The sequence below is a fragment of the Cebidichthys violaceus genome, unplaced genomic scaffold (assembly GCF_023349555.1).
Source record: "Cebidichthys violaceus isolate CVI_PGR_0920_01 unplaced genomic scaffold, fCebVio1.0.p SCAF_16, whole genome shotgun sequence".
NCBI classification, from domain to species: Eukaryota; Metazoa; Chordata; class Actinopteri; order Perciformes; family Stichaeidae; genus Cebidichthys; species Cebidichthys violaceus.
Genome location: NW_027176329.1, coordinates 5701336 through 5726157, shown reverse-complemented (window position 1 = coordinate 5726157; position 24822 = coordinate 5701336). Strand labels below are relative to the sequence as shown.

The 24822-nt window shown below is 42.0% G+C and overlaps 2 protein-coding genes across 3 annotated transcripts in view; both read left to right on the top strand.

Annotated features, from left to right (window-relative positions):
- Positions 1-16234, top strand: part of rnf19b (ring finger protein 19B) — a 34649-nt gene extending 18415 nt beyond the window's left edge. For both annotated transcript variants that reach the window (XM_068710884.1, XM_068710883.1), the window contains exons 3-10: positions 5418-5617; positions 7816-7960; positions 8066-8228; positions 11466-11580; positions 11700-11840; positions 11939-12128; positions 12453-12587; positions 13213-16234. In XM_068710884.1, coding sequence (XP_068566985.1) covers positions 5418-5617; positions 7816-7960; positions 8066-8228; positions 11466-11580; positions 11700-11840; positions 11939-12128; positions 12453-12587; positions 13213-13651 — 1528 coding nt within the window. In that variant the 3' untranslated portion in view covers positions 13652-16234. The remainder of the gene's footprint in view (positions 1-5417; positions 5618-7815; positions 7961-8065; positions 8229-11465; positions 11581-11699; positions 11841-11938; positions 12129-12452; positions 12588-13212) is intronic.
- A 1638-nt stretch (positions 16235-17872) lies between these two features.
- Positions 17873-21534, top strand: ndufs5 (NADH:ubiquinone oxidoreductase subunit S5). Its single transcript, XM_068710882.1, has 3 exons — positions 17873-17967; positions 19036-19256; positions 21340-21534. The coding sequence occupies exons 2-3, from the start codon at positions 19041-19043 to the stop codon at positions 21442-21444; spliced, it is 321 nt and encodes a 106-aa protein (XP_068566983.1). The 5' UTR covers positions 17873-17967; positions 19036-19040; the 3' UTR covers positions 21445-21534.
- The last annotated feature ends 3288 nt before the right edge of the window (positions 21535-24822 follow it).

The following is a 24822-nucleotide window of genomic DNA, read 5'->3' as shown; positions in this document are numbered from 1 at the left end:
TGCATGAATCTGTCTATATGTGCCTTTGTGTCTGTGCATTTCTGTTTGTTTCGGTGTCTCCATGACGCCACGCCCCCGACATAAAGGGTGAGAGGTTTTCTAATATATTCAGTGGTCTGTATGCTGTGTAAATGTGTCTGTTCTAAGGGGAGGTACTAGAAGAAACACAACAAGTCATTGAAATCAAAACGGGTAGTTAAGTCATGTTTAAATTGGTAGGGGTTCATCTTCTGGGGAACACGAAAGCGCGACTATGAGACTTTTCAAAGATGAAATAAACCTTTATCATTTACGTGGAAAAACTTGAATTCCAACACAATAAAGTGCACCGGAAATGAGTATGAATAATGTAACTTGTACCTGTACCTTCATAGTGATTGACGAGCTCTCGGGGCTCCAGGATATCTCTGCTGCTGCATAGACGTCTTTGACATGAAGTCCACACTGTGGACACTCCACAACCTCTTCAGACTTGCTTTAGACTAAAATTCTGTCCAGACCTGACACATTGCAGCTTTAAAGAGGCTCTTTTGCTCAGCCCTTGCACAGGTTGCTGTCATACTTTAGTGTCTGATTTTACAGCTCATGACTTATGTGAGATAAACTCTGAGCCTCCGTCCCTGAGACCGAGAGCCGAAGGAGACATTCTAGCCATACCTCATGGAAAAAAAGCACGATTTTAGGGTTGGGTTTCTAAAGGTCAAAGATAAGCAGACGGGGTTGGATGTTAGTCAGTACGAGGTAAAGTCAACAAAAACCACGGTGTGTGTTTGCATGAGCTGTATCATTGGAAGAGAGGTCGACCGCTGGGCTGACCCACATATTAACCATCCTGTCTGACGCCAGCAGTGACTCACCAGCTCACTAAATCAGACAAGTTGACGAAGTCCAAATTATTATTCAGCACAAACAGGCCTGGCTGGAGACAGAGAAACAGCTCTGTGCGTGCGCACACGCACACACACACACACACACACACACACACACACACACACACACACACAGAGCTTCAGACTGTCGGTCACTGGAGAGGTTGCTGCCACAGAAACAGTGAAATAGGTGTGAATATATTCAGTATAACTGTGAATGGAGTCTTTACCGCACAGAACGGTCCTATTGTGTTTGTGTGTGTGTGTGTGTGTGTGTGTGTGTGTGTGTGTGTGTGTGTGTGTGTGTGTGTGTGTGTGTGTGTTTTGTTGCATATTGGCCCACTTGTAGAAAGGTATGTAAATGTGACCTGGTTTTTGGATGTTCTCTCTTTTGAAAGATATCCAGTAGACGATGAGGGTGACTGACGAGTGACACTACCTTCTCAGCACCAAATACACAAAGCTAGCAACTAGCTGGTGAACATAGTGGACCACTTAAAGAGAGAAATATTTCCCCCAGAAGACGGAGAGCTCAAAGCAGAGCGACTATTACGATTCATCAGGTGGACAAACTTCACGGCAAATGAATGCTAATGTTGCTCCGTATGCTTTAGGGCAAGGCTGCCTTGTGATTGACAGGTCACTGCCACGCTGTTGTCCGGTCTGTTGTCTGTGTTTTCATCAACGTTCACCCTGTCACAGTGTGTTTTCACTTCATGTAACATTTTTTTGTTGTTAAGTGTTCGTTTGTACTTTGTACTTGCCAAGATGGAGACGGACAAAAACAAAGATCACAACGGTCAAAAACCCAGATGGCGACGGCCAAAATGCCGAAGTCGAGGCTTCAGAACTATAATCCATAAAGCAATGGTGGACGTGATCCACTTCATATATGACAGAAACCTCATTAAACATCAGATAAACTAAGTGATAACTGATGAAGAAGCCTCGTCTGGGTCCTCAACCAAAACAGTGACACATCACACAAAACAAACACACACTTGAGTCCTCTGTCTTTTGATTTCAGTGTTTTCTCACTACAACAGAAGTGAAGTGATCCACTTAAACTCTGGTAAATCCACATCTGTTAAATCTCTGTGACTTCTCATCTGAACCACCGTAACACGTCTGACCCGCTCGCCTCAGCCGGCCTTTAAGGTCTTGGCCCGTGTGATTGAGAACAAAGAGCGCCGTCTCCTCTCTGGCTGTCAGTTGCCATGGCAACTATCGGTGCGGCATATAGAGGGAGCGTCGCCAGGGGTAACGGGAGTCGGGACTTAATTAGACGGATCAATACGTACTCGCCCTGGACTCGGCGTACATGCGCCTGCGTGACATTACTCTGGATTTGGTGCCACGTAATGTGTTGTTCCATGTTTCTGTGTGCGTCAGGCTTCTGCGCTCGCTCCGTTCACCCCGGTGTTAAACACAGCCTGCTGTTAGTGTGTCGTAACGTTGCATTTACGAGCTCAGCAGGATTCCCAGGTGGCCCCCGCTGGAGCTGAACACTGACAGGACGTTTCCTCTCAACACGCAGCACGTCAGCGCTCATGAAACTCCTGAATCTGTCTCGTCGTATCCCACATTCACATCTCGGCTTTAGCCTCCTTTTGTTTTTATCTATCTCTTATCTCTGTCTTCTCCCGTCCTGGAAATGTCAGCCCGAATTGCTCTCGTCGCAGCATCAAAATCCACCAATCGCGAGGCAGCTGTGACGTGGGATGCTCTCCCAGGGAAAAGCTGCCGTGGCAACCTGTTCTTTGTACCGCAACAAGTCCAGAGTTAGCCAGATGAGCAGCACGCTTAAATGCTCTATTTCTTTCTTCATTTCTCTAGTTGATCCGTTAGTCTGTCCGCTATTGGACGGATTGCCGTGGTCCAGACATTCATGATCACCTCGGGATGAATTGTCATATCTTTAGTGCATACATTTAAATCCTGTGGGACCCCACTGTAAATACAGAAGACAGTCACAATTTAAACATTGGAAGTTGGACTTTGGTTTATTTGGTAGGGACAAATACATACATACAGCTACTGCTAATTTCCAATACCCGGGGGGCTAATGCAAGTTTTACATTGTTTTTATTCTATTGTTAAGGTGTCATAAAGCAGCACTGTTTCAGCTTTTAGGTGAAGTTATTTGAATTGAATTTTAAACATGTTTAGCTGGCAAGAAAGTCGGAGAATCCCCCCAAAAGATGAGATGTTATGTTACCGCAAACATTAATTTAAATCTATTGATATACGAGACCTCACTATGAAGTTTAGTGGTAGCAAATCCTCTGATGTCAAAATCAGAGAAGAGATGAGGAGTTTTGTTTTGAAACTAAATCTTTAACTGAGTCATGTTGGTTTTTAAAAAGCTGACTTTTCGGAATAAAAAAGAATCACTTTTCTTCCTCTGACCAAGAGAGAAATGGTGAAGAAATGTGCTTTCTCGTGAGAAGCTTGCTCAGTACTCGTTTGACACTCTGCTGTTCTGTTTCTGTTCAGGGAAACTTGAACATTGATGTAGCAGGAACAAAAAGAAGCTGTTATCTCTGTGGTTTGTGTTTCCCTTCGTAGAATCTGTTCAGTCATTTAAGCGTTGAGGCCTTTGAAGCCTGCTGAGAACAGGGCGAACAGTTTGTTTCATCATTACAGGAGCCACTTTTTGCAGACGCTTTGAGGCAGAGGTGCACGTCTAAATCCTCACAGACGCAGGGTGAAGCGTCTCTCCGCAGGAATGCCAGCTCTCGTCTCGTCTTGTCCTGAGAAAGCGAACTCTTGTCTCCACCGATATGCGGGTTTATTTCCCGCGGCCTGTCACGCTGTCTGAAGAGCTGCTAATGAGCGACATGTTGGGGCCGGCTTGTTGGAGGCATGCCAGAACAATTATAAGTTTGCCGTGTTGTCACTTCTTCCAAGCGCTTCTTGCTTTTTTCATTTAGAAAAAAAAAGCTGGAACTAACGTGCAGAAAACTGGCATGGTCTTTGTTTTATCCGGGAAGTAAAAAAGCTTTTGTTATCACTCCTCCAGCATGTTTTCTCCCACTTAGCTTGGTGACAATATTTGATGACGGGCCTCCTTTGTGATTCCTTCAGTGATTGATAGCCAGTAACTCTCTCTCTCTGTAATAGCCTTTTTTGTCCTTACTGTTATAAAACGTCACCCTTTTTTGCTGTATGTACCATTATTTGCTCAGAAGTGTACTCGCCTCACTTCAGTACACAACTAAAGAATGGTTCATCTGCTATAGTTGCTCTGAGTTTTTACCTCCACACAGAAAGCTAGATTAGTTGTGGGTCTGTCTGTTTGATTGTACCAGGATATTTAAACAAAACATAAAAAATACCAAAGAAGTTTGGTGGAAAGTTTGACCACAGGCTGAGGAACAAGTGGTTTGTTCAGGGGATTTCTTAATGTTGCAAAGCTGTTTGCTCATGATTCATAGCACTCTCTTGAGTAAAACAAAAAAAAAGGAATCCATAACCGATATATCTGGATTGTCACGTGTTGTCCTCCCCTTCTTAACGTGGTCCATCGATGCAAGTTAACACCGAGCACCGATGACCTGCTGGTCTCTAAACGCAACCTTCAGTAAGTCCATCACATTTACTGCTCCGCTGCAGCTTCTCTCTCAGTATCGAACCTCGTGAAATCCATATAGATTGACCTCATCCCGTCTCGTTCCCCTCCTCTCACTGTTGTTACTAAGTGATTACTGCATTGATCAAATCTTCCCTCTCTCCCCTCGAGCCTGCAGAGAGCTCTCAGGCTCTGTGAGGTTCTCATTAGGGGCCGTATTGGAGATCTTCATCTCTTTGAAGCTGTTGGTTGACTTGACAGCTGACATTTCTAAAGTTACATTTCAGTTATGTAATACTTTGCCAAACTTGGTGGCTTTGGTTTGAAGTAGAGCTGTGATCGGACCCGATTTCTGTCTAAGTCTGACCTGAGCCTGAACCACCGGTGCAGGTTTTAGGCTTCAGCCCGATTTAAAAACAGGAAGTTCCACAGTAATATAATTTATAATAATACAAAAATATCAATAAATGCATGAGAAGCTAAAGTCAAAGAAGTAAAGAAAGTGTGATTGTCATGCAGTGTATAAAAAGGGTAGAATTGAATGATTTTAAGCTTAGATGTTACCAAGGGACAGAAACACACATAGTATATGATATCATCAGCATAAAGTGGAAATATCTCCAAAAATATTAGATGGAGTGCCATGAAATTCTGTAAAGTTATTCATGCTGCTAGAAGAATGATTCCTACTGACTTTGGTGAAGTGTGATGTGAAATGTTGCTGTTATGAATATGCAGGTGTGATCTTATACATTTGAGCTGTGAGTGGATGCCTTTTGTTTTAGATATGGATGTCCAAAATATAGAGCAGATGACTTCTGTTGATTCACAATGGGAATACTTTTAAGATTCATTATGATTCTGCTTATTGAGGCTTTACTTATACTGTAGGATTTTCATTTATGGCCTCATAAAAACTTCTTCAGTTTCCACATTCTTGAAACGTCCCTCTGTCTTTGTCCGTCTCTCCCTCTCAGATTTGCCGTCATCGCCTCGGGCTGTGCCAGCTGTCCCCGGTTGGTGTGTCGCAGAGAGGGATGCGGTGCCGAGTTCTGCTACCACTGCAAACAGGCCTGGCATCCCAACCAGACCTGCGACTCGGCCCGCCAACAGAGGGCCCAGTCCCTGCACACCCACAGCAACCACTCCCCCAGCTACACACAGGAGCAGGGACCAGGTGAGTACGCACCTCCCCAGCCTCACACACACACACACACACACACACACACACACACACACACTTTGTGCTTCTGTCTGACATAAACAGACAGATAGGATCTCCCTCCCCCAGCATTTCCGACCCGAAAATATTCTTCACACCTCTGAGAACTCTCTGCCTCTCTGTCTGTCAGTCTGTATGAAGCGTCAGAGCGCTGAGTCAAACTCATCTTGCGTCCGTCCCGCCGACTCCCTGGCGTGTCCACCGCGAGCGGCGTTCAACCGAGCATGAGACGCTATTTATACCAGCACTGCTTCTCCTCCTGGTAGTTTGCCGACTGCTGCGCCCTCTTCCCATCAGATAGCATTTACAACATTTCTGTGTCAAAACTTAGTCAGATTTATTTTTTTGCTGTATTTGAGCGATGTTCCAAATAGTCATTTAAAGATATGCTTCTGAAAAACTCACTGAAACTTTGAAACTTTGAGTTTTAGTACATCATCAGTGACGTGGGTGGACATTTTGAATCTATTGGTCTCTTTAAGTGTATTATTAAATACAGTTAATGGACACCATGTGAGACGGTTCTGTATTGTAGATATTCAGGAAAACCCTGTACTTTTACACATTGACAGAAATATTCTAAGATAAAAGATAAAACATTGATTTTAATCAATGAGCTTTAGAGTTGCTGGACAGAGCCCACATTTTCCACACATTATGCTAAGCTAAGCTAAACTATCCTCCTGTTTACAGCACAGACATGAGAGCGATGTCGATCTTCTAACTCTGCAACCGAGCAAAAACAACGTATTTGCCAAAGTGTTGAGGTAGCCCTTTAATTCACTTGTTGTGGTGACAATAGATCCCAACATCCGTGCGTGTGCGTGTGCGTGCAAACATCCTTACATGTGAGTGCGTGTCCGCTTCTTTAATTCCATTTTGATTACAAATCTATTAATTTAATTACCCCCCCCCCCCCCCCCCCAGCTGTCCTTAGTCAGTCCTCCGTCTCTGTCTTCCCCTTAATTCACCACTTCCAGTCTGCCTCGCTCTGCCAAGTATTCAGAAGTACTGAACACAATCCAGACGAGCAAAACTGACTCATAAGACAATCCAGGCCGCTCCCTCTCTGTCTGTCTCTCTGTCTGTCTGTCTGTCTCTCTCTCTGTCTGTCTGTCTCTTTGTCTGTCTCTCTGTCTGTCTGTCTGTCTCTCTGTCTGTCTCTCTGTCTGTCTCTCTGTCTGTCTGTCTGTTCATACCTGCTGATTAGTCAACGAGATATAGACAGATATAAAGAGACAGAGGGACAGAGAAGAAGAAATGGGAGGGAAAGAGAGATAAAAGGAGGAAAATAAGGGCAGAAGAAAGGAAGGCAAGAGAGTGTGTCAGCAGAATGCAGAGTACACAAACAATAGCCACCACACACACACACAAACACACACACACACACACACACACACACACACACACACACAGAGAAACAGTGGCCATTTCGGGCCAATCTGCCAGAGTCTCTCCAAGTTAAAATGTCAAAATGCCCTTTAAAGAGCAGGCAGCGTTGCAAGCATCAAACTCACAGTAAATTGACTTTTTCTTGGCTTTCTTTCCTTTAAAATGCATTAGAGGACAAACTGATGCATTTGTCTGATCCATTACACTAATGAGGTTTGATTTTGTTGCCAAAAGAAGGAAGATAAGAACTAATTAGATGGGACCATCGTAGAGTTAAAATCTTTACATTCAGATTAACTTTAAGTGGCTTAATACTTTTAACCAGATACAAAAATGTGTGTTTCAAGAGTTTAATATTATTTGAGATTTACCTAAAAAAATGCCCTTATTTATTTTCTTGCTGAGAGTTAGACGAGAAGATCCATACCATTCTCTTATTTGTCCGATGTATATGAAGCGATAGCCAGCAGCCTGTTAGCTTAGCTTAGCATAAAGAAAAGGGAGGGGGGGGGGGGGGCGTACATAAACTAAAAACCTGGTTGTCACTTTACCAAAACGTTATGCTAAGCTAAGTTAACAGGCTTCTGGTTCCAGCTTCACATTGAGCATGCAAACACGAGACTGGTATTTGATCTTAGAAAGCGAACAACCATATTTCCCAAAATGTCGAAATACACCTCTAACCACCTTTTAACCATGTGCAAAATGAGGAAATTCATGAAAGGAATGTCACTTAGGGCTAAACTTGCTTCTGTCCCCAGCTGATGACATCAAGCCCTGCCCTCGCTGTGGTGCCTACATCATCAAGATGAACGATGGGAGCTGCAATCACATGACCTGCGCCGTCTGCGGCTGCGAGTTCTGCTGGCTCTGCATGAAGGAGATCTCCGACCTGCACTACCTCAGGTACTGGAGTCTCTCATTTCACTGTTTGCTTCAGATCGATGTTTTTACATTTCACTGACGTCTCTCTCTTTGTCTCCCCTTCCTCCCTCTGCCTCTCTCCATCAGTCCATCTGGCTGCACGTTCTGGGGGAAGAAGCCTTGGAGCAGGAAAAAGAAGATTTTGTGGCAGCTGGGCACCCTGATCGGAGCTCCAGTCGGCATCACCCTCATCGCAGGCATCGCCGTTCCCGCCATGGTCATCGGCATCCCCGTTTACGTCGGCCGCAAGGTGAGAAACCCGCAGAGAGGAAGAAGCTTCAGCCGCTGTAGCAGTATGATACACTCTAAGCAAAGGGCTTTGACCTGCAAGAGTTAATAGAAGAGAACAAAGTTTAAATGTTATGCATGTTTGTTTTTTACAAGAAGAAATCAGTGCTTGCTGCTGTTTCTTACTGTATCTCTTCTTTTTTTCTAGTTAGTTTTTGTTTGTTTTTCCTTTTCCTCATTTCATTCAAACAGTTAAAGTACATTAAAGTACATTAAACTTTAAACTACACAGCTTATAGAAAAACAGTACATAAAATACCATCTAGCATACAAGTAACTCACTTTTTTATATCTTACTTAATTAAGGATTTAAGTTTTAATGAGTTGATTGTTTTGGATTATTTTTCTGTGTTATTTTATTTGTGTTAAGGGTTACAAAAGTATTGTTAAGACGCACTTCCAAACTAAATCCAGCAAATAAACTAAAAAGGCTATGAAGAGGAAATACATATAAATGACAGACAATGGGGGGACTTTTTAAAGAGGAACACATCATGAAACATTATTTATGTGTTCATAATCTTGATCTGCTACTTTATTATCTGTATAGAAGTAAACATTAGAAGTGCACGCTGATAGTCAAAGCTGTCGATCCCTCTGTTTGCAGCCAACTAAGATGTCTTTCACGCTCAGAAACACGTTTTTTATCTTTACGGTCGGTTCACTTCACGTTTATCTTCAGCTACAGGAACCAGAAGTGGAAAAACTCTGCGTTGTGGCAACGCACAAATAGTTTACTGCTCTGCCACAGTTATTCTTTCACAACCCTCCTCTGGTGATTATCTGGAATTTACGACATTGCGGAACGAAAACCTTTTTCTATCTAAGTTTCAGTGAGCTGCCCTCGTTTTTCACACAATGTTAAAAAGCACTTTCAGTGCCACAAAACGGTTTCCATTCACAGCAACAGTCACACATGACCTAAAAACAGACTTAAGCGCTTCAGAATCAGAACCCACAGCTGATAGTGTGGAGGACACACTTTTGGTCAAGTAAGGGTCCATAAAACGTCTTAAAGTGTCTAAATGTAAGGCCTTAAAGTCATTAATGTCTTCCACTCCACCCTTCTTTACCGAAGACCCATTTTGTCTTTTTTTAGGAGAGACAGAGGATCTTTAGGGGGAGATGGCATGTGACACATAGAGGTGGTACACATCATCTGACGGCTGGAAACCTGAAGATTAATTTAAGATGCAGCTCAGCAGTGTGTGTCAAGTGGTTTTAGTCATGAATCAGAATTCAAAATAAATCTATTTATAAATTAGATTGAATTGTGACAGTGTATCATGACATAGAACATTATGATGGCCAGCCCATGCTCTGTTGTGGCTCAGGAGTTGTTGCAGCAATTTTGGGGTTGATACCATTTGTTACACAGATTTGGTGCTAAATGTAGCCATTTTATACCACTGGAGAAATGATCAAAAATCCCTAAAAAAAACACTTTCAGACACAAAGACCTCGAGGAACACCTTAGTCATGCTGTAATCTGGTTTTGGAAACTTTTCACATTTGGATGGCGAGCACTTCTGTTGTGTAAACCCCCTTGATGTCAATAGACACAGGAAAGCCATGCGTCCTCTGAATGCGCTCGGCCTCCAGTTTGTGTTCGTAAAGCTTCCTGAGGCTGTGATGGTCCTACAGGTCACAAACGGTCACACATGAATGTAATTGGGCTCATTGGATCCACAAGAGTCTCAACTCTTTAGTCAAACCTAATGTATGCAATTCTCAGACTATTTAAAGACATTTAGATATTCATTTTTAGAATAAGCAGAAATAACACTTTTACACTGCATGCTAAACACGTCTTAGTTCACTGCATAATCGCTGCATGTGATTCTCATAAAGTGGGGGTGTCTGTAACGGGGAGACTCGGGGTACTATAGAACCCGTTGTCATTCACACATCTTAAGGTCCAGGGTGAACAAAATGTAGCCCAACTTTGGAGCGTTATTTAGCCTCCTTACCGACAAGCTAGCATGACATGGATTTCTTATATTTATATGATATGACAACATCAGCCGGCTACAGCCCGTATTTTAATGAATACCTTAAGAAAGGTTTCCAACCTTTAAAGTTGTATATTCTCGATGAATTGAGACAGACATACTGACCCATCTTGTAGTGATAATTATTTGAGGCAGAGCCGGACTTTAATGACGTGAATGGATTCACACAAAATGACTGAGACCAAAACTAGTCAATCTCTTCAGCTCACAACGTTTCATCTTCTATTGGAAACATCTTGGCTTTCTGTGCCTTTTGTTTTCTTCATTATGTTGGCAGTTATATTGGTGTAACATCTGTTAAATATATCACATACCGATCCTAGAGAGTCTTCAAAAACCATAACCTGGGCTTTCTACACATGTGCTGAATTCCCTCTTTTGTCTCCATAGATCCGATATTACCATGTTTTGGTTTTTGATTATGATGTTCTGTTATATGAGACAAAAAGGGCAATGGTCTTTCAAATACCAAGAGGCAGGAAATGAAATGACAATAGGCATTTATTTCTACACATTAACACACTGTAGCTCTCTCTAGTGGAGAAAAGTGGAGCTGCATATTTCTATTTACGTCTTTAAGGCTCTCACAGTGTGAAGAGTGGGAAGACTAGTTAGATTCACTGGAGCCTCAGACGCAGCTCACCAACACATGTGTTTGTTGAAACCTGCCTAAGTGGTGAGCAGCTGTGGTTGTCTGACTGACTCTACTTGTTTCTCACTGACAAGTTGCAACACGGATGTGTTTTTTGAAGTCAGTCTAAAGAAGAGGGAGGTTGTGTCCTTGATGGTTTTTCTGGGAATTGAATGGTTTCAACAACCTCAGGAGGTGTTTACATGATGTTTTTTATGGATGATTCTGATATATATTCTGATATTTTATATACTTCAAACTACATTGGATTCACCATTTCTCCAACAAAATGTCTCTCCTGGCAGTGTGGAGCTTTGTGAAAGCACATGATTAAAGAAAGAAAAATAATTATTTTACACAAACTTTTTGTGGAGGAATTTATTTGGACTCTTTCTACAGCTTTGATTGAGATAATTTGCATTCACTCAGCCTGACTGTATGTTTGTTAGTAACCATGCAGTGCTATAGTGAATCCTCAGTGACACATGTTTATGTTCTCCTCATTTGAAACAACCCTAACCTTTAACCTCCACCTTCTCCCTGTGCTCTGCTGCAGATCCACGCCCACTACGAGCTGAAGAAGATGTCTCGTCACAGGAGGAACCTGGCCATCACAGGAGGCGTGGCCCTGTCCATCATCACCGCCCCCGTCATCGCGGCTGTCAGCGTCGGTAAGACACTCGACACGGCCCATTTTTGCTTTTATACAGCAAGCAGCTGAAGCCAGACAACATAAACGTTTTTCGAGACGAATTCAAACGGCTGTGATTGTGTTTCTGTCTCTGCTCAGGTATCGGTGTGCCCATCATGTTGGCCTACGTGTACGGCGTGGTGCCCATCTCTCTGTGTCGGGGGGGAGGCTGTGGGGTCAGCAGAGGGAAGGGACGAGGTGTACGCATTGACTTCGATGAGGACGATGGTCCCATCACAGGTGAGGAGGCCAAACTTTACCTGATCAAAAAAAGGGGAGGGGCTGAATGTCACTCTCCAGATCTTATGATAATTAATATTCTCCATGTGATTCTGCAGTGGCTGATGCGTGGCGAGCCCTCAAGTCCCCGAGCCTCGGCGAGAGCAGTCTGGACGGGGCGGTCAGCGGTCTGAGCACCACCTCCCCCAGCGAGGGGCTCTCCGTGGCCCCTGGGACTCTGGGTGACACGCCCCACTTTAACACACTGGCAGGCGGCGCTTTGGGAGCACGCACCAGCAAGTACAGCAGGTGAGACAAACAGATGAAGTGACTGAGACGAGCGAGAGTAGTTCAATGGAAATGTGTAATATGGATCACTGAAATATAAACTAAGTATATGCTATGTTTTTCTCTCCATCATGTTATGTCTCTTTAAACTTAAAGGGCACATATCATACTCATTTTCCTGTTCAAAGTTTTAGTTTTTGGGGTTTCTACTAGAACATGTTTACACGCTTTAATGTTAAAAAAAAACCACATTATTTCCCTCATACTGAATACTCTTCTTGCAGTGGTTCATTGTTATTGATGGAACATGGTTATTGACCAGTGTGAGTGTTTGCTGTCCTCCAGGCTGGAGGTGCAGGCGGGGGAACTGGCTAAAGAATCCGCCCAGAGGGAGACAGGCAGCCTGGGAGCAGGGAGCGACTGTGCCAGCACCCGTGGAATGGCCGGATCCATCATCTCGTCCTACACGCTGCCCGACAGGTGACACATTCGTCTTCTTCTGTGGTGTCTTTGATCTCTCTCTGCTCCCTGTTTTCTACTTCAAACTCTCTCAGAGAGGTTCCTTAGTTGTCATGCTGAGTATTTGAGTTTGATGTGATGCAGCAGATTCAAATAGGAGCTACATGTACGTGCAAAATATATATTTGTTCCTCCTCTTGTTGATATTCCTGTTTATTAAAGCAGTAAGAGCATTTAAACCATTTCAAAATGTTGGTTGTCAAGCTGAAGAAGAGGCTGTTTTTTCTTCTCCAGGACACCATGTTTTATTTGTGTCTTTTCTGCTATCTTGCCTTCATCATAGTGGTGAGGATGAGGATGTTTTTAGGGTTCCTTATGGTACAACCAACTTTTAAAAATATTCTTTCGCAAATACAATCCTATATTTCAACACATCAATGGCTCGAAAAGATTGAATCTCCATTTCTTCCCTATTTTTTCGAAAGAATTCTCTTCCATCTCCTAATATTTATGGAAAACTAATTTCAAAGTAAAAGTAAAATAATCCAAAAAGTCTCCCTCCTCCTCTGTGCGCTGTTCTTCAGTAGTCTGAACATTAGAAGCGTCACACTGGGACTGACTGCTTGTAAATGTTGTGTCTCTGCAGGGAGTGCACCAACCTGGAGATCCAAGTGGACATCGAGACCAAACCCAGCCACCTCTGCCTCAACAGCGAGGAGGACCTAACCCCGCCCCCGGGCTCCGCCGCCATGGCGACGGCCTCGGGAGTGGAGGAGCCTCAGGACTGCAGCTCCAGGCGGGGCGGGGCTCTGTCCGGGTCGGCGCTGGGGCTGTCGCCGGGCGTGTCCATCAGGGAGGGGCTTAGAGACGTCACCCTGGCTCAGCCGGAGAGCATCCGCAGCGACCTGGAGATGTCGGACACTCAGTCGGACGACATCGCCGAGCTGACGTCGGACGACTGTGACTCGCCTCACCCGAAGAGCTGTCACCTGGCGGCCGGCCAGCAGCCCCCGTCCTGCCGAGCCCTGAACCCCTCAGACGGCCTTCACTGTCCCGCGGACAGTAACGTCATCCTCTACGTCTGAGAGAGCAGCAGCTCACAGGAGTGCACAAAAAAAGACTCCCGACAGTTTCATCTGAGCTATCCTTTACTTCTTAGCATTTTTTTTTTTCTGTTATCATTTCTCGTTCGCTGCTTTTACGACTCACAGACGGCGTCTTAAACACAGACAGGGTTTGTTCACTTCTGTCTGTCTGTCTTATCTATCTACCTGTCAATCTCTTGCTGAGTAAATTGTCAGGGTTCTACCTCTGAGATTTATAAGATGATGATTTATGTTTACTCCTTGGTGCAAAATGCCTTGGCTACTTGAGCAAAAAAAAAAAAAAGAAGAAAAAAAAGAGAGGTACAAATTTTCCACAAGAAATATCGCATTTGTGAAATTCTGAAATAAGGTGAAAAGTCACCGAGCACAGCGGAGGGAAGACAGATGTTTGCCTGGGACGAAAGGAGACGTTTCTAACAATGTGTGGATGAATGTGGACTTTGTACTCAACTATTGTGGCTTTATTTTCTTCTTTTTCCCTCTATTTATATTCAGATGACCTGGAAATTGTGTTATTTGTTGCGCGCATGTGTCTGCATGAGCCATGCCTTGTGTGAAAGATTGAAAAAGGGGCGGTGAGCTTCTGTTATACTGGTGAAAGTTTACTTTAGAGGATGAAGCTGCACTTCAATCTCACTTTCCTTGCACAGAGGAGGAGGAGGATGAGGAGGAGTTTGGATTTACAGAAATAGATGATTGAGTTCTGACAATGACGAGACGAGGCCAGAAGACGCTGCAGTAATATGCACTGAGAGAATCTATTTTATTATATTGAAAAGTACCCGCTACATTTTTTCAGAGGTACTGGTACTGGTTCCAGATAACAAGTAATGATATTATACATTACAAAGATAACAAGTAATAATATAGTTTATTACAAAGATCAATTCTCACATTAGAGAAGCCTGACCTGGAGAACATTTTGAATCTTTTGGCTTAAAAAAATAAAAACTGAAAGGAGTAATCGATTATTTAAATACCTGTTGATTACTTTGACTCATTGAATCAACTAATTCTCTCAGCTGTAATTTGTGACCGTTGTCTAGAGAAGTGTCTGGTGAAGAGCTCTTGAAGCTCCGGTCACTGTCACAACTCTCTCCCTGTAGTTCTGGTGTGTGTGTCCTGACTGGACCGCTGCCTGACAGTCGGCTGCCTTATAGACACTCACTGACCAACACAACACACACCAACAGGACTGGTTCAGTGTTAACTGGCTGTGTGACCCACTGGAATGCTGTGTGTGTGTGTGTGTGTGTGTGTGTGTGTGTGTGTGTGTGTGTGTGTGTGTGTGTGTGTGTGTGTGAGAGAGTGATGAGTGATTGAGTGAATGAATGGACTCCTGATGAATGTATTTGTCCCACTTTGTTTTTTGAATGAGCACTTCAGCACTTTATCTGGAATTTATCGTATTTATCTTCTTTTTTTTTTTGCTGTTCATTATCTTTTACTACGAGTGACTTCAGTTGCATACGAAAGTCTGTGATTCAACCAAAATAAATCACCTACCAGAAGGCCTTTTATGTTGGATGTAACTAGAGAAGAGTTTGGCTCCAAAACATCCTAAATTCACATAAATAAATCCTTCTGTACTTTTAAAGGGCCAGTGCGTACTATTTGTGGCTCTGGCGGTATCTAGCGGCGAAGTTGTAGATTGCAACCAACTGAAACTTCTCCCAGCGCGACAAGTGCGTAGGTGAACTACAGCGGACACCGCGGAAACACCTGTGGCCCTATCTAGAGCCATTGTTTAGTTTGTCCGGTCTGGGCTACCGTAGAAACACGGCGGTCTCTGTGAAGAAGACCCGCTCCATGTGTAGATAGAAAAGTCTCATTCTAAAGTAACAAAAACACAACTCTTATTTTCAGATGATTATACACTAAAGGAAACATACTGAGTAATATTCTATTCCATTTCTGCCAGTAGACCCCCCCCCCCCGAAATGCTACACACTGGCCCTTTAAACATAAGGAGCGTCCGTGGTATTTTTATCAATGATCCGAGAACTTTAGTTTATCATCCTTTGGAGCCAAACACTTCAAACATGAATGCCGATAAGCTCTTCTAAATCATACCCACTAGCTTTGTTCGCTTTGTATCACCTCTGTGCTTCAGTTTAAACAGGTTCCCACCAGGTTTCTTTAATCTGCAGGGAATCCACTCGGGAACCTTCTTCATCTCGGAGTAGCTTTATGGATTTAGCTGCTTGCGTAACTCGGCAGTGCTTTGTTTGGTCTGATCTTGATCTTGTTTCTGCCCGCCTGCCTGTGGGAAGGGAAAAAAACACACGAATGTACCGCGGACGAAAAGCTGAACTTCCTGAAAGAATCCCAATGAGTGTTAATGGAAATGTCCCATTAAGAACACAGGCGGTCCCGTCCTTATTTGAAAGAGGTTTTAGAGTATATAGACAGCAATATTTAAGTGTTATTATATGGTTTATGTATTTCCTGTCACTGTTGAAGCCCTGCCCTGTGTATGGGTTGTACATGCAGGACTGTGGAAGACAACTTGTGGACCTTTGGGGAAATAAATAAATAAACACAGTCTGATGTTGCACCAAAGCACTGAGTTGTTGTCAGTTGTGCTTGCAGATTTTCGGTCTAACACAGTTTTAATAACTGCATAGTAACGGAAATCATTCATGAAATATTGCAGTCTTTGGGCAACCGGAGAAGTAATATGGAAATGTACAAAATATTGACAAGAAAAATGATTCCAGAAAAACTTTGAATGTGTAATTTTGAATAACTTTGGGCTGCTTTTCAACTCGGTTTATTTCAAATTAAAATGTGCACTATGTTGAAAAAATATATTGTCATTTTTTGTGTTGAAATTATACTTAAATGTGCATAATTGCCCACAAGGTAAAACAAATCTGCTCAGATCCACAAAATACTTAAAGATCAAAATGTACAAATATATATTAAAATATTTGGAAACCGCTAAAACTGAAATTCCTCAAAAACAGCCACACGAAAAAGCTATAGATAGATGTAGTAATGCTTCTTCTGTCTGGGAATTCATTATGTACACAAGACATATTATAATAAGTGATTTCAATACTATACATACAGGTGTCACAAGTTCTAAAATACATAAACACCCAACAGGACTTTGAGCATCCTGCAGGATCAACTCAACATGTGCTCTAAGAATGAAGTGTACATAATGAGGAGCAGAGAGGAACAATATAAATATATAAATCAATTATGAAAGTGTTGTATTAGAAAATGTTTCTAGGATGACCTAATGGAAAACATATCAGACTCAGTTTTATTCGCCGAGTATATTCACACATACAAGGTTATTTGACTCTGGTTTTAAGTTGCTCTCAGTGAACTTACACTAAAAGATAGAAATAGACATTCAGCTAAAAACAAGCAGATCAAAACTAAACTATTTACACACAAGTGGGTGACAAATGGATACAAGTGAGACTGTAAACCAATGGAAATAAATATGGAATGGCTAAAGTACTAGATGACTTTATATACATGAAGTGGGTGGTTATGTGCAGTATATGCATCTATATAGAGCATGCATGATTTATTCATGGATATTACGTTCATGTTAAAGCACAGTGTGTATTTTAAACTGTAGGTATATCATTTATCATTTGCATGTGAGTGGATGTCAGTGGATTTGGTGAATGATTTGAGAGGTGTGGAAAAATATTGTACTTTTTACTCCACTACATTTACTTCATAGCTTTAGTTACTAGTTACTTTACAGATTAAAAATTAGAAAAACAAAGTATTATCTACAAGCAAAATGTGATCTAATGGTACAGATTAAGCTACACAATAGTGTATAAAGTATTTAAGATTAGCTCCACTTTTACCAGATGTAACATTAAAGTGATGGACACATTAATGCACCTATTTTAATAATCCAGTGATATCTATGTTATACTGAAATGGGTCATTCTGCAAAATGAGTGCTTCTACTTTAGGTAGGCTACTTTAATGCTCACACTTTTTTGTATTTTTACTTAAGAGTTTAAATACAGGACCTTTACCTTACTCAATAGAGTATTTCGACACAGTGTAACTCATTTTACTTACATAAGAGATTTGAGTACTTCTCCCACCTCTGCCCAGTGGTAGTTTTAGAAGTGTTTTACTGAATACTTTACCCCAGTAGGCGGCGGTAATGCTCCGTTAAGAAAAAGTCTCCACAGCACATTCGCGTCTCTTCACGACACAGACTCTGCTTTTACGGCAGGGTTATTATCAACCGCAAAGCGAAACGCGTGAAGTCGGAGGAAGGTTAAAGTGAATCCCACAAAAACACGGTAAATACAGATATTTTATGTCTAATGTCGGTTTTTCAGCAGCCGGTTAGTTATAGAGACACGGTGTTGAGTTAAGTCATCGTTCAAATGATATCACCTGTTTGTAAACAGCGTAGAAGCAGAGCGGCCTGACGTTAGCATTAACAAGCTGTCATTGAAGGACAGCATAACGTTACATGATAACACACCTGGGCACAGAGTATAATCATTTAGAGGAACAGTTTTTGAGTTAATGTGTACTTAAATCGATTTAAATGTCAGATATACTGCTTTCACTTCGGGGTATTTTTTACAAAGAACATTAGCCAGCTAGCTACTGTAGTTAGCTCTGTGCTAGCTGGCTAGCTTCGTTTAGCCGAGAGAGTAGAGAGGGATCTGTCTGTACGGATAAATGATCTAAGGCCTATAGTGCACATGTCTATATTGTACTGTATTATACTCATAATATACTGGCTTTATATTTAATATTCTATATTATGTTTCTGTCCTGTATTTTATGTTGTATTAAAACATAAGTATGGGTAGAATGTGCAGAAATAAGCAAAAGGGGGAAAAGCTATGACTACCAGACCTTCAACAGATCCGGTTCAACAATCATTAATTCTTTGTTCTCTTTCAAACAAATCGCTGTTTGAAAAGCAGCTGTCTTCAAATATGGCTGCAGCCTTTAGTAGTAAACAATGTGGTTTACCTCATGCTAACAGGGATCAGACCGGTTGTCAGATGACATTTCTGTTTTGAAATGAAGCAAAACAAAAACAAGTGTTAATGCTGAATGATAAAAAATATCCTCTCCTTAAAACTGCAGTAAGTAGCTTCCTGTGTAAGAGGGATTTATTCTGTGTTCTTAAGTAACGTGTTGCTCTGTAAGCTCCTCTGCTGTGTGTCTGAGCACTGCCTGATCATATGTCCTCATGTTTGTGGTCAAAACAGTATTTTTCTCAGCTGTTCATCTCTTCTGCCAGTTTGTGGAGACTATTTTCCCCCTCATCTTAGTGGTTCTTCCCTCTCCTCCACTACGTCCCGCGTCGCTCATCATTCTTTCCTCTCCGTCTCCTCCCTCATCAGCCGCCATGCCGTTTGTGGACCTCCAGTCGCGGCTCGGCATCAACCTGGACGGCTGGCTGCTGCTGCAGAGCGGACAGCAGCCCAACAAGAGGGCGTCTCGCTGCCACGCCTTCGAGAAGGAGTGGATCGAGTGTGCCCACGGCATCGGGCAGACCCGCGCCAAGAAGGAGTGCCAGCTGGAGTTTGAGGACTTCTATGAGTGCATGCACAGGCAGAAAACAGTAAGTGGATTCTCGATGACCTCTGTGTGCCGGTGAGCAGCTTCTGAAGTATAAGGGTCCTAGTCTAAGAATATGCAGAAGCCATGATCATTTAGATATTTTTGGCGTTGCGTCATATTTGCATGTCAGAACTGAGCTGTTCCTCTATAATTTGTCACTAGAGTAGAAACGAGAATCAATGTTCCAACAGGAAATGTAAGTTCATGCTGTGAACGCGACTGTTTTTAGCAGAACTTGCTGTTTGATGATGTGACTTTTTGTTACATGGATCTGCCTATCACTTCTTTACTTGCTAAGATATTAACATGATGTCAAAAATGTAATTATTATTCCTCTTTTCCACATTTGAATGGTTCATTAACCTTTATTACATTGAATCAGAGTAGATATAATTCGATTTTATTTTTCGCTGATAAATTAACTGAAAGTGACTCTTTCTGTTGATCAGTGTCAAAAAAATCCTAATTCCATCCACTCCAGAGTTTGTCTGCAGATAAAGTAAGCGTAAATTAATCTTCCAGCACATTAAATAACATGTTCATTTCTCGAGGCTTCATGTGCACACAAAATCTACATAATTGTCTTGTGAATAATGCATCACATGTGTGTAAATCAATCCTTTTGGTCAATGACTGCATCATAATATAGTAACGGCAGGAGGGCTATGGTAGGAGCAATATTCGTCTTCTACATCTGTAAACTGGCAGTGGTTTAACGGGGCAGAGGGCAGTGAATGTGCTTGTGTAAATATGAAAGTGATGTAGAGTTGAGACCTTATTTGTTTTTATTTTCCCAAACAATTATCTATGACGTCATTGGTCGGAAACGATACAAGCCTCAAAAGGCTCCACAGAAAACTTCCTGGATTACTCAATGTTACTTCCAAAAACTGTAATTCCTCAAGTGGCCACCTGAGGCTGGCTCCAAAAGTGAGTCAATGAACCAATCGACTAAAATGCCCAACTTTACAGCAGAAATCAACACGTTTACAGCCTGGTACAAAAAACTGTTTTGGTTTCTATAACTAATTTCCACGTTCATGACCACCTTCATAACTCACCTGTTTAAACTTAGTTAGGTATGATGGAGTATGTGGCAGCTTTGAGTGACGTTGGGTGCCGTCTCAGTTCGCTAGCTGCTAGCCGTCTCCTCTGCTGCGTCAGTTGGACCACCTCAGCCCACAATCCACCTCTTTGCCCACTTTCAGAGTTACTGTGTCATCGCTGCCAAGATGGCGTCACTGGAGACACTCACTGTAGGCTTCACAGCAGCTCTTCTGAAGCCTATGGGTGATGTCACGGAGACGATGTCCATATTTTATACAGCCGATGGTATAAAATAAAAGGTTTCTGAAGGTGAATTAAATGACTATGAATTGATTACAGCCGTGTGTTCAGAAAGAAAAATAGCACCCACGTGTGATCCTTTAAATATTGTCCGAGGTAAACTGGGGTCAGTCTTGATGGACGTGTGCGTCAGCAGAAGAGAGACGCTCTCTGTGAATGTGCTGCAGCAGCAGGAAGTTCCTCGCCACCACCCAGACGCCTCAATGAGCCCGTTAGCCCCGTCTCATTCTTTCACAACGTGATGGAGGTGAAGTGCTGATTTAGGACGAATGTCAGCTGAGACGACTTCAGCCTGACACCAATGTCACATCCACCGAGGTGTATTCAGCTCTAAACATTAGCTGTTAACTAGCTGCATGCAGCTAGTCAACTGCATGCAGCTAGTTAACATCAGAGTTGTGAAACACGAGACTACATCTGAAAAAGACTGCCTGCATCTCTGCTGGATTTTTCATTTATGAGCGACTGAATATGATTTTGAAGGAAATCTGCATGTTTACAGCACAGAACTGAGGCAGGGAGCCGTTTCTTCTAGTTCTTCAGTTTCTCTCAGCTTCACATGGTGACAGGAGTAAAAGTTAAATCCACTGCTGTCTTTGGCTTTATCCTGCTCTGGCTTAAGAGAAACAAAGAGGTGGAGGGTGCAGGACATTCTCTTTAACGTCTTTATTTTCCTATTCTCTCCATCCTGCTTCTTCCTCCTCGACGCTCACCTCTTCCTCTCTTCCTCCCTGCAGCACCAGAGGCTGCATGCCATTCGTCAGCAGCGGGACAAGATGGTGAAGGAGGGGAGCTACACGCCGCCAACCTGCCACTCAGGCAAGCCCGACCAGACGCCATGAGGGAGTTCTGCTCTTGTTTATAGTAAATCAGATGTCGCTGTTTCCTGTCCGCCTGTACACGTTTGCAAATAAATGTTATCATCGAATATCTTCCAGTCTTTTCCTTCCCTGTCTTTGTACTGAGCACTGAAATGTGTGAAGAGGCTAAGAATAAAAACATTCAAGTACATTTACTCAAGTACTGTACTTAATTCAAATTTGAAGTACTTGTACTTAACAGGAGTAATTCCATTTAATGCTACTTTATATTATGTTGTACTTATTACTCCACGCGTACTTGAAAGCCATACTCATTAGTTACTTTAAAAATTAAGCACTGATTAATTTAAAATATAATTCTGTTACAAATACTAACATACTTTTACTTAAGAAAAAAATTTAATATAGTGCTTGTAATGTAGTATTTTTACAGCGCTGTATTGCTGCTTTTGGAAATATGTAATCTGATTACTTCCATCACTACAAAAGCCATATATATATATATATATATATATATATATATATATAAAAACAAAGATGTATAACTTTTTCATAAGAAATAGTGGAGAAAACTTAATGGTGTGAAACAAATGTGCTCATAAACTGTTGGTTGACTTTATGTTTTGTAATTATTTTAATAATTTTAGCATTTTTGTTGAATCCTGATATACTGTACTTTCATCGTTTTTATCCAAAGTGTTTCATGTGTTTACTCTCAAACCCTAATGTGGACTGAAGGTGTCTGCTGATTTTAATTATTGACACAATTATTGTAGCAATCGTGTCAAAACGCTCCATGCTTGCATCTTCTGAAGAAGCCTGCAAATAATGCAAAGCAGTCATCCTGTGAGTGATGACCACAGCTGGTTAAATGTCCAGTGGTCTAATTTAATGTCATCGCTGCAGCTGTGGTCTTCAGCTGTGCCTCTGCTGCCAATGGAAGTTAAACTACAGTTCATTTTCTTAACCCACCGACCTAATTCTAGTGAGTTAGCGCTCCAGAGGGACCTCTCCGACGAGTGACTGATATGAGTTGATGCTGTTGGACGTCCTCGATTCAATTACCAGCGTTTAACTCTGACTGATGGGATTAGTGAGGCTCCATGAAGCGCCACAAGATGGAGCCAAGAGCTCAGACGGGACAGGAGGGTGAACTCACCAGGTCTCTAGGAAGAGCTGAACATTTGTTCAGGTTCTGCTGTTACAAGTTCTACTGTTCTACATTTAAGCTCAAAGCACTTCACAGTTTCATGGCTGCATTTAAGATTGCTACAAGTCTTCTTTTTCATTTTTCTATGCCTGGTCCACAAGAATAACATAACTTGCACAGAACCATGTTACATAAGCATGTTAAAGAAAATACAAACTGAACAGTTAAATACATAAAATGTGTACTTTTGTGATGTTAAATACTCAGAGAGGTGAAGAGACTTTGGATGGTGGTTGGTACTGAATTGTCTTAGTTTGGTGAAGTCTGCTGGGGAAAAAATAAGCTCTCCATATTTCTTAAATTCTGAAAGATTATTATAAATTGCTATATTTTAGTAATAATTATTGGATTAGAAAAGTCATGAAAAGTAAAAAACAAATAATGCTAAAATAAAATAAATAATATGTCTCTACTGATCTGTGCTATAAATGTAATTTCTGTATGATTCCAATCATTTCAAGCATTTTTACGATCAAAATCGCTGAATTATCTCATGTCCTGTTCAAACGGAAACATGTGAGGTGAGGCAGCGACGAGCTGAGCCTCACCTCAGACTGAATCCTCACTAACTGGGTTGAGCGCGTATCTTTTGATTTCTCATTTTTTGTCACCAATATAATATTTGTAGACACTTGTATTATATGTCCTTTCTTTCCATAGAATATGTAATGTATTTCACGTCTGTGTAGAACATATTTAGTGTTGCTGATCTGACATTAAACCGCAGTGAAAAAGCACAGAGGGGCAAACAGTACCTCTGCCTCAAAGAAGAGGGCGAGCGAGAGCCCACGGGTCGGGTTTATGCTTGTTCTGTCATTGCTCTTCTTCAACACTTCTCTTCTTCTTCTTATATTTTGCTTTGACCACAAACATCTAAGATTATATATCCAAGCTTAAAAATGTCTAAACAAACAAGGAAATATGAACAAATCAACAGCAGTTCAACGTCGGACAGGTAAAGTAACCTTTTATGTGTTTGTTGTTCTCTTTATACATCCTGGTTGTTACGCAGATTATCGCGGAATCTCACGATTTTCGCGGGTGGCGCCCGCGAGCGCTCCGCTTCTGAAACGCTCCCGGTGGAATCAAATATGTACCTTACCTATGTGTGTGTAAAGAATGCTGATATGAAAAACAACCAGTAATCAATGTGCAAGCTGCCAATTGAATGGTGATGTAAGATACTCTATTGGGTTCATATTGTAAATCTGATTTATATAGTGTCAGTGCCTCACCAGACACGAACCTCACCGCACGTCACTGGAATGTTGAAGCGTTTGAGTGTAGAGACTGGGGTTGAAGAAGGTATCCCCACAAACTGATCTGTATGATTAGTTTAATGCCACATCTTAAAATCTGATTAAACTCCATTGAGGGTTTTGACTTTATGCCCGTTAGTGAATGAATACTCCTTTCCACTGAGAATGACTCACAGTAACGCTTTGTCTGGAGGCCGTCGGCCTCATTGTCCTCTTCAAATCCAAATTGGCTTTATTAAATTGAAAATTACAGATAATCATGGCGGCGTTGATGGATCCATGGCATTATCACGAGGCTTCAATTGTGCAAATTTAATTTTTGTCAGGAGTTCGCAGCCAAACGCACCCCTGCTGACCAGTGGACTCATGTCATGTGATTAAAGCGGCAGATCTGTGGTCGGCTGTGATGGACGGAGAATGAGAGCGTCCGGATTATCGTCCACCGCCGACAAACACACGGCAATCCCAGTGATACCCAGTCGACCCAGTGTCTTACAAAACACTCACACGTCGACTAATGCGAGGCCATGTATCATTAACGACTGCAATCGTGACAACTAAAACAGAGCGACGTTCATTTGGAGTCGTGTTTCCAGTGTTCTCTCTCTTTTAGCTCTGTTTTTGGTCTCCACCAGCTCCTGAGGTAAATATCTCTTCAGCCACTAAATGCTCCACTGCGTCCACCTGCTAGTCTAACGAAGTCCGTCTGCTGACGTTGCAGTTTTTTAGATGCTGCGAAACTGAACAAAAACAGTAAAGTTGTGGGCTGTCAAACCAAACCACCAAGGGACGCTTCAAACCAGGGGTTGGCCACCTGTTTATATGATTTTTTTATTTTATAGATATATTTTATATACATGTGTAAATATGTGTTCCAATTTAAACATCCAACTTTAAATCTACAAACGATCTGTAATTTTATTGTATCCA